Source organism: Pleuronectes platessa, chromosome 9 (assembly GCF_947347685.1).
Source record: "Pleuronectes platessa chromosome 9, fPlePla1.1, whole genome shotgun sequence".
Taxonomy (NCBI): domain Eukaryota; kingdom Metazoa; phylum Chordata; class Actinopteri; order Pleuronectiformes; family Pleuronectidae; genus Pleuronectes; species Pleuronectes platessa.
In genome coordinates, this window is record NC_070634.1 from 25,497,447 (window position 1) to 25,507,366 (window position 9,920).

At 42.8% G+C, this 9,920-nt stretch overlaps 1 protein-coding gene across 2 annotated transcripts; it reads right to left on the reverse strand.

Annotated features, from left to right (window-relative positions):
• Window positions 1-2,072: 2,072 nt before the first annotated feature.
• Window positions 2,073-9,258, reverse strand: LOC128448666 (regulator of G-protein signaling 21). 2 transcript variants are annotated; one of them, XM_053431422.1, is made up of 5 exons: window positions 9,111-9,258; window positions 5,658-5,721; window positions 5,410-5,471; window positions 3,184-3,350; window positions 2,073-2,938 (listed from the first exon to the last, which is right to left on the reverse strand). In XM_053431422.1, coding segments are annotated over exons 2-5 (399 nt in total). In that variant the 5' UTR covers window positions 5,660-5,721; window positions 9,111-9,258; the 3' UTR covers window positions 2,073-2,770. The 2 variants fall into 2 exon arrangements, with proteins under 2 accessions (XP_053287397.1, XP_053287396.1); XM_053431421.1 differs by lacking the exon at window positions 5,658-5,721 and having other exon boundaries at window positions 9,111-9,230.
• Between the last annotated feature and the right edge of the window lie 662 nt (window positions 9,259-9,920).

A 9,920-nucleotide genomic window follows, 5' to 3' on the forward strand; every position in this document is an offset into this window, starting at 1 on the left:
ATTTCCCCCCCTGTGTCGCTGTCAAATCTCGTCTTTTATTAAATATCTTTCAAAATATCACATTTACATTTTTCATCAAGTCCTGAAAAACTATATCTTGGACAAATGGGTCCATGAGATGATTCCCACCAAAGGTTTCTGCAAAGCGAGCCTGTTGAAAATGTTTATTAAAGCACACAAATTCAAATAATATGAAATCTACATTAAATTTCACACAAATTATTCTAAACATTTTATCTTCAACTAATTAGTTCTGCTTCTAATTAGTCTTTTTTTATTATTTATATGTATAATTTTTATAGCATCAATAACTCATTAAGTCAGTTTGATAACATCTCCCTAAAATGGCAAAAACCTTTGACCTTTAAGTTTGGTTGATGTCCCATCTGCTAACATGGAGGAGGAGGATCCAGATGATTTGGCTCCACTCTTCATTTGCTGTCATGTCGTCCATCTTTATTTTCTTCATCGATTTTCACAGGATCACCCTATAGCACCTCTAGTGGTCAAACACTACACTCAGCAACTTGACGCTGTTGTATTTTATGTGATAGTATAAAATGTTGATGAAAACAAAGATATATACACAACAGGTTTATTTAACTGGGTTGCAGCTTCTCTCTCCGAGTCTCAATAAACTTGCAGCTCTAAGGGATGAAGCTAAAAGAGAAACACTCAAATGTCCTCAGATCAGGAAATATTAGAGAAAGTTACACACTAATCACTTCTTTAACTCTAAAGCTGAGTATTAACGCACAGGAGATCTGCCACAGGAGGAGGTGATGTCTGGGAGTTTCTTTGATGAAACCCCCCCCCCCCCCCCAGTGAGCTCCTCCACGTCCCTGAACCCAAAGTCGTGGGGAGTAATCTCTGCCTCTCCTGCTCAGGTTATGTGGACCATGCTGGGGCTTCTCTGCCTCCAAGCTCCCCCCCCCCCCCCCCATTCATCCTTCCTCCCTCCTCTCCGTCCTGCCGAGTTTCCTCCCTTCAATCTTCTCCCACTTCCCTGCCTCGCAACCCCCCCCCCCCCCCCGTCCTCTGCAACCTTTCCCTCCAATGTTTGTGCTCAGACCTAATTCCCTTCGTTACTCCTTCCTTCTCTCTCCGTTTCCTTCTGCCTCTGCTAATACCCTCACCTCCAACACCTCCCGCCTCGTTCCATCTCATTGCCCCTCTCTACAAATCCTTCCCTTTCTCATTACTGACTCCCTCCTTTCCCCTTTTCTTTCCACTCTTAATGCTCCTGCCTCCCTGGCTTTTTATTTGTCCTCTCTCTCCCTCTCTCTGGTTATTTTCATCCGACGTCTGCAGCCATTTTTCAAATCACAGACTTTTATACTTCTTTCCCAACTTCTTGACCTTCTCTGTCCTATTTTATCCTATCGTATTCTACCTTACCCAACCCCATGTCCTATCCTACCTTACCTGACCCCTCTGTCCTATCCTACCCTTCTTTACCCTATGTCGTATCCTATCCTATCTATTGTATCACATCCTAATCTATCCTATGTCCTATAACCTATGTCCTATCCTACCTTACCTGACCCCTCTGTCCTATTATCCCCTCCCCTACCCTATGTCCTATCCTACCTTACCTGACCCCTATGACCTATCCTACCCTATGTCATATGTATCACATCCTAATCTATCCTATGTCCTATAACCTATGTCCTATCCTACTTTATCCGACATGTATGTCCTCTCCTACGTCATACCCTCCTACCCAATGTCATAACCTATTATATCCAACCCTAACTAACCCTATTCTTTATCATAACCCGAATCCTCCTGGCTGTGGCCTTGAACCTAAAACATTCAAAATATGACTAATCATTAATCAAAACATCAGAATTACTTTTAATATGTGATTAATGATTGTAATTATTAGGATCATTAGTAAATACAGACAAGGATCTAATCCCTGATCGTTGAGAAATTCTTTGGGATTTTTCCTGAGGTTTCTATCAGTTGCTCATAAATTGAGACACAACACTGACACACACACACACACACACACGCACACGCACAGACGCTCATTAACTGATCATCATAAACAACCACAGCCGCTGTAGTTCTGGTCCAACAAACACAAAACACCACAGTTTTAATTGAAGTATTAAACTGAAACAAAAAAGCTAAACAGCAGGCAGCGAGAGATTCTGTACAGTTGCCGTTATTGTAGTGTTGTGTAATATGAATCCAACAAAATCACACTTAATACACTGCTGGTAACAGATAATAACAGGTTTTTGGTCTTTATCAACACAGAACATCTTATTTTTAAAGGTTACATGATACTGAATTACAAAAAAAAGTAATACCATATCTTTTAAGAGTACTTTATATTAGGCAAATGACAATATTTCTTTATCATTAGTTTTTGTGCTTGAAAACAGGCTCCTCAGAAATGACATACACCCCAGTCTGAGTAATTCAACGATACCAATTACACACTTTTCACCACCTGATAATCGTCTTTCCAAACAAACACATCTTTTCAGAACTTCATGTCGTCTTTAGGCTGAATTACACAACTTTTCCTTATGCTACACAAAGCAGTCAGAGCCAGAACCAGAACATGAAAAAGCTGCTTAATACATTATTTTGATAACATTTGGCTGCAAGATGCCGTCGGTCCTCGTGCCGGCAGCCGCGTATCTGTGTTCTCCTCTTCCTCCCGTCACAGACGAGCCTCTTTGTTTAAACCTGAAATTCTAAGGAAGGCAGTGCAGAGTCAATCATCCGAGCGCTTCATTCCCTCCAGCTGCTTTCACTGCTGCTCCAGGAGAGCTTGGTAGATCTCTGATTTGAGAAAGCGTGGATAACAGTCGTTCTCCATCAGCCTGTATATCAGCCTCTGCGCCCTGTCGAAGCAAGCGGGCCCCGGCAGAGAGAGGTTCTCGCTGATTTCCTCTCGCGTGGCACAGTCAATGTTTATCTGTGTTCAGAAAACAGCAACTTTTTATTTCACCCATGACTTGTTTTTGTCTGGAGATGTGTTTTTTTAAACATTATGAGAAAGTGCTGCAAGCGGAAACAAGGGAAAGTAAAAAACCTGCGTACGCCTGAGCAGAGAAAGCAAAAGGTGGTTTGTAAACACGGATGTAGCTCATAGAGGGAGAGTTGATTTAAAATGACACAGGTCTGACTTCTCTCATATTCCTGGGTGATCGAGAGCCTCACCTGTCTCAGAGCGTCCACCTGCACGAACTCGGTGTAGATCCTCTTGGCAGCTTCCGTCGTTTCGGCCTCGCTGGTCATTTTCTTGTAGCGCTCGCAGGCCCGCCAAAATAAAAGGTTCTCCTCGCTGTACTCTGTCCGCAGGAAGTTTTCAAACACCAGCTGGCCCGCTGCACACACACACACATGCACATGCACACAGACACAAACACACACACACCTTGAAACCGGGGCAGTTTCATTTCAAACGTTCAACAGAGGTTAAATTATTCTGTAGTAAATTGACCTGGTTCCTTTCTCATAATCCTCGCTTTTTGTCGAGCCAGTAATGAAACATACAACAACAACAGAAAGGGAAGAAGACAGATGTGTAAAGAAAGTACAAACAACTCTAAGTTTAATCCCAACCACTCTAAGTACATTTGTTTATTTGTATGCATGCATATTTCACAGGAAATTCAAAGGGCTTCACATAAAGTGTCAAAGTCATCGTGACAAATTGTGAAAGCAAAATGAGACAATAGAAAAAAGAGAGAGAAGAGGATGGAGAATAAAGAATAAAAATCTATAATACTGATCCTGAAAAGCAGAGTTAACTTCCAAACTCATTTCACTGTAAACATCAACCATTCATCTTCACCTCCTATTTTCTAGGGGATGCTGGGGGGGGGGGGCTGGAGCAAATCCAAAGAGTGTATATAAATACAGACACTCTGTTTCTCACTCGATTTATAACGTCAGTAAACCTTTTTACTTCCTAGACACGGCATAAGTCTTCTTTGGTAAATTATGGTCCCATCTAGAGTCGAATGGACCATAAATCATTGGGTCCATTGGGGTGTGGACACTCCTGTGATTGACAGCTGGTTGCGCCCAATAAGTGCAGGGCGTATGTGCTGGCAGTGTCAGTCTGCCCCCCCCCTAGAGCTCCAAATATAATTATTTCTGTTTCCAAAAACCCAAGATGGCCGCCAGGGCCAAGAGATAAAAACCAACCACACTCACAAGCAATTAAGAGTTTCCATCTGATCTATTTCTGGAGGAAGTTGGAGCACTGAACCCAGAACCTCCTTTGCTACCTTCTTTTTTTCTTAATACTTACTCTGGGTATTTTAAATCACAAGAGCCACGAGTCTTAGTTAAATGTGATTCAGTTATCTCTCTCGCTCACATGCTCTCTCTAACTCGCCCTCGTTAGCTCAAAGAAGTCCTCGAACAAAGCGACCACGCAGCAAACCACCAGGTTATTGTGACGCCCCCCCCGTCGTATAACTGAACGCACCTATAGTCCTTATCTCCTCCATGCACCCCCTCACCTTTGTCACAGGCATGTTCACGGTGCTCTGATTCCAGCGGCAGGTGTAAAATACTTAGCACGTCCTCTGGGAGCACCATCCAAACAGCTAACTGCGAGCGCCGGTGTTATTCACACAAATTGCTCTACATAAATCACAGCCGGCGCTCTGACAGTAATTGACAGGAAACTAAATATGTCCAGAGAGCGCGGCGAATCACTCCGGCTGCACACCTGAGCCCTCAATCATCACACACTCTTTAAAAATCACACAAGATGTAAAGGTAAATGCCGTCAGATTGCATCTGCCACATGCACGACTATTTACCCCCCCCCACACACACTCACTGTTGTTTACCAATTTGTCATTTGTGACGGCGCATTTCTAACAAAGGGGAAATGGAGCAAGTGGGGGTGCAGGGGAGAATTTATCTTCCGGGGAGGACAGTTAATCTTGATGCTGGAGACAGCTCGGCTGAAATATTACAGATCAGCTGAATTCGTTTGAGCACAGTAATGAGAGAAGAGAGGCAGCGGGAGGAGAGGCAGAGGACCCATCTGTCCCTTTAGTCTTCTTCAAATAGAGGCAGGGGACGTGGTCAGGTGGAGGCCGGAGATATAAATGAAAAGGAGCAGGGCTGGAATCGCCCCATCCACTCAGGCAGCTCACATCGGGCCTATTATCTCCACCGGAGTCAACTCTCCTTTAAATATATCTCTGAACGGATTGGATGAAGCTGAAGGAAGAATATAACCTGCGTCCTCCTAAAGAAGCCTGAGGGCGATTCAAGAGAGAGAGAGAGAGAGAGAGGGAGAGAGAGAGAGAGGGAGAGAGAGAGAGAGAGAGAGAGAGAGAGAGAGAGAGAGAGAGGGATAAAGAGAGAGAGAGAGAGAGAGAAAGACAGAAATAGAGATAGAAAGGGGGTGAATCTTACTTTTGCACTCCAGAAGCTGGTCCAGCGACTCCGCCCACACCGTGACATCATTGACTGGAGCCCTGCAAGTGTCAGAAAAGTGTAATATTATTAAAAAGTATATTGTTTACAGGGCAGGAGGTTTGAGAAATTACTTATTTTAAAATGTTAATATTAATCACATCAGATCGTAGATTGTAAATAAAGATGGACGACATGACAGCTTCTGAAAGTGACATATAGAGGATTGGAAATTAATGAAAACTCACATATCGGCTCTTACTGGAACACAAGGTATCAGCCGTCAGTGAGGTCCCCCCCCCCCGACGACACCTACAACAGAACAAAGTTTTTCTGACGGGTGCTTCTGTACACATGCGTTTACACGTGCACACATGTTCAGACACGTGCATACACACTCAGTGACAACACACACACACTAACAGACAAATACTTTTACTTTTTATCCATATTTGTTTTTTGGGTTGCATGATTTCTGTATTAGTGAGTGCTCACTTGCACATTTTTTTTCATTTCTTTGTTTGTTATTGTATTCCAATTGTTTTTTAGGTTTCAAGATATTGTTTATAAAGATAATCTGATCAATATCTTTTATTCTCCCAAATAAAATGTCTCCATTTAATTTAAAAGTTGCTCCTGCTCCTCTTTTCTCTACAAAACATTTTAGCATCTTTATTCATTTGAAGTGAAAAGTTGGTGGAAAGTTAAAAATAAAGTGAAATCTTGTCCTTTTAGCATTAAAAGTATAAAGTTAAAGATAAATAAATCACTTTTAATCAAGGTCCTTGGTTACTTTTCAAAGTCACTTGTACTTAAACGTTCGCCTGTTCTTCTATCTGAGACGATTTATACTCTGTGGGACTCACTGAAGCTGCTGTGGGGATTGGCTTCACTAAACTAAGCTGAAAGTCCTATTTCTGTAAATCTAATTGTACCGACGAGTTAGATTTATGTCAACATGGCAGCGAACTGGCTGCGTCGCCCTCCCATTACTTCACTCGTTGGAGAATCCTTAAGTAGATGGAACTTTAATGATCCCAGTGGGTAGAAGTGGGTCGTTGTAGAGATAAAAAAACCCCAGATAGGAATAAGTCAGAGACGTGAATGTAAAACGAGGAATTACAGGTGAACGAGATTAAACGTGGCCGCAAATAATAAATAGGGAATCGGCATCTGCAGCGCCAGGCTCTCAGGATGGAGAGATGTGAGCAATGGAGGAGAGATACTGAGAAGATTAAGTCTACGGCATTTATATCAATATGCATTGTAAACATGCAGGTGCTGCAGCTTCTGTGTAGATAGAGACGTTTGTTGTTGTCTAAAGTTGTGAGTCATCCCCAGAGATCTTTTGAATGCACATTATTTATAGTTTTGAACACAGTCGGCTGCATATAGAGGGACTTCATTAGAAGTAAAGTTTAAGGAATTAACTTTTTACAGCCTTGTGTTTGGCAGCAATCATCCAACGAACAGTAAAAATAGTAATTACATTGTTATAACGCACTTTTAGAGCATAAACAGCTGCTGATGATGCTTTACAATTTAAAAACATGAGCAGAAGAAGTAGTTCCATGACGCAAAGCAGCATGGGATGGATGGATGGACTTTACTGAAGCCGAACCTGGAAATTCCTGTGTCATAGCAGCAAGTAAGGCAATGAGCAATTTTTAACGATATATAGAGATAGGGAGCAAGAGAGAGAGAGAAAGCAATCATGGGATTTGCAAGCAGTGCTGATAAAAATCGACATGATGAGACACAATCATTATTCACGTTGCGCAATGAAAAATCAAGATCCGGAACGAGAGACCAGTACAAACAGAGCAGGGAGAAAACAGCCAACTGGTTACCAGCGTGTTTTTCACTTTCGTAATACGTCGTTTTGCCCCAGAAGTAAAAACAGAGAAGTGGAAATCCACGGGTGAAGCGGATGTGTCTCAATAAAAAAGGCGATTAAATGAAATTGAACTAATTAAACTGGGGATTTCTCTGGGTTTGAAGTGTTGATGGAAGAACACAAGGCAGCAGCATATCTAACATAAGTCAGGTTGTTTTTAGACGTAGCAATTAAGAATAGTGACATATTATATCTTTAAAACAAAACAAAACAAAGAAAGGAATCTTTAAAAAGTTATATCTAACTCTTCGTGGGAGCTTGTTCTGAATCTTTGGTGCTTAACTATAGAAAAGCTGCTTCCTCATCGTCCTCAGATCTAATGTCAGACACGTTCAGTAAACAAGCACCGAGCACCGCTTGTTGTGTTGAGGTGTTGTCACAAGAAATATCACAAAACCACAGCGGCTCCTCCTGCTGCTTGTCCCAACTCAGCAGTGAGGAGCGATGTGGGTGCAGCCGAGCACCACTTATCATTAAGGAAGTAACACAACCGTTGTGTCTCCTTGTTTATTTCTTCACCACAATCAGACAATTACACACATTTATAAATTGTTGGTGGTATAAAACCGCATAATGTACTTTGTGCTTCCATAAACTCAACCAGGTTTCAACAGGCTTGTTTTTTAAAGGCTTGTCACGGAGCCAGATCTGGACTGACCCCCCCGACCCGTCATCAGCCCCACAGCCGGCAGGACAGACGGCTCCGGGCAGAACCGTCCATCAAGATCAGCTGTGAGAGGCGAGTGTGACAGACCTGCCTGAGAGCAGCAGGGTCTGAGAGTGTGAGGACACACACACACACACACACACACACACACACACACACACACACACACACACACACGTCTCAGGGATAAAACCCATCTGAGCAGAGTTTACACACACACACGTGGGTTCAGATCAAATACAAATTCTTGAGAACTGAGTTTCATGGATTGTCGTCCATGTTTGTCTCGTTCTCTTGCTTTTGTCGAACGATTAAGGTTTTGTTAAAAACCAAAATAATGCTAAAACCTATGTGATGTGTTGAAACAGTGCAAAATCTGGCCAGTGTGGCTATTAACGATAATGCTAACAATCGCTATGCTATTAGCAATACTATTTTGAGAGGTCTAATTCAGAAAGTGTGTTTTTAGATACTTCAGTTTGAATTAAAACACATAAGAGGATTCCTCAAAAGAGTTTAATATCTGCTTTAAAAAACAAAACCAGAATCCAATTGTTCCAAAGTTGAACAAAGCTGGATGAAACCTCTTCCACAGAAACTTCTGACGGCTTCTAAGCCTTGTGTTATCAGAGAGTCCCTCAGAAGTGAAGAAAGACCTAATGCACCCACTGTCTCTCTGCTTGTCCTTTTATGATTGCATCATATAGCAGCACAGACAGAGAAAGAAGAAAAAAAAATCACAGCCGAAAATAATGCTCGCTCCTCTTTGGACCTTTTTCATGTTTTCTCAGGGATGGAAGGGAGAGAGAGAGAGAGAGAGAGCTGCCGGCTCCCAGAGCGACACACAAACACACAGAGGGGACAAACTTCCAACACAAAGTGCACGGATCACAGGAGTCCCATCAGAAACACTTGCACACAAACTCGGCAGATGAGAGGGAAACCGGCCGCAGAACATACGCCAGCTTTATTCTAGCAACATGCCTTGTGGCGTGGGCGAGATAAGAGAGAGAGAGAGGGAGAGGGAGAGAGAGAGAGAGAGTCATTACTGAGGAACAAGGCAGAGCAGAGGGTAAAACATTCAAAACGCTCGGTGCTAACAGTTCATCCAACGTGTTCTCGGGAGCTCATACTTACAACATGTGTGTTCCGCTGCCAGAAAAGACTGGAGGAGGTTTGGAAACTCCAGAGTTGTTGTGGGAATCTCTGCTCGACAACACGCAGCCGACCCTTTCTCTTCTCGAGCTTCCCTCTCCTTGACTAACCCTGCAGGTACAAGCCCGAGCATGTCGAGCTGCAGAGCAGAGCCGGCCCCGGGGTTAGCTCCAGTGTCAGCTCTCGTGCTTCTACTTTTTAAAACCTTAAACTTCCACAAACACCGAAACATTTTACTGCGGCTTTTTTGGGCTGTAAAGACAAAACCCTCCTAATTTGCTGTTTTTCTGAAGTTAGAGACCACACGAAACCTCACGAGGGTTTAAAACTCTGGGGCTTCGAGCAAATCATGGGTTTACAATGTGAAGCAGATGGAGACGGAAGCACAGCTGTGACTGAACCGGGCCTGGTAACCTGCTGGAGGCCTCGGCTTCGGTCCTGAAGATAATCACGCATCTCTGGAGAGAAGTGAAATGCTCAGTTCAGTGAGTAGGGAATGTTTTTACACCTTTTGTTATTTTTTTATTTATGGTCAACGTGTTATTTCTTAATCAGAGATTTCATGGAGACTTGGTATCTTCTTGGTTTTCTCAGCTGTGTCTTGGCCTTGTAGTTTTATCACTTTAGATTAACTTTAATTTTACGGTGTCTTGAAAACCCTTGGGCAAGGCACCAGGTCTCTGAGGTTTAATACATCTGGGATTTTGGATGGTGGCTAAAAGTTGCCTTTTTTACCTTTTACCTTTTTTCACAGGAGCATTGCACAGGACAACAGCAGAAAGGACCTCTTCA

Excerpts from the sequence above, each read along its gene's own strand:
- LOC128448666 (XM_053431421.1), bottom strand. Across the intron at positions 3,351-5,409 it reads CCAGCTTCTGGAGTGCAAAA|CGGGCCAGCTGGTGTTTGAA; the intron begins GTAAGATTCACC and ends GTGTGTGTGCAG. Across the intron at positions 2,939-3,183 it reads AGGTGGACGCTCTGAGACAG|ATAAACATTGACTGTGCCAC; the intron begins GTGAGGCTCTCG and ends TTCTGAACACAG.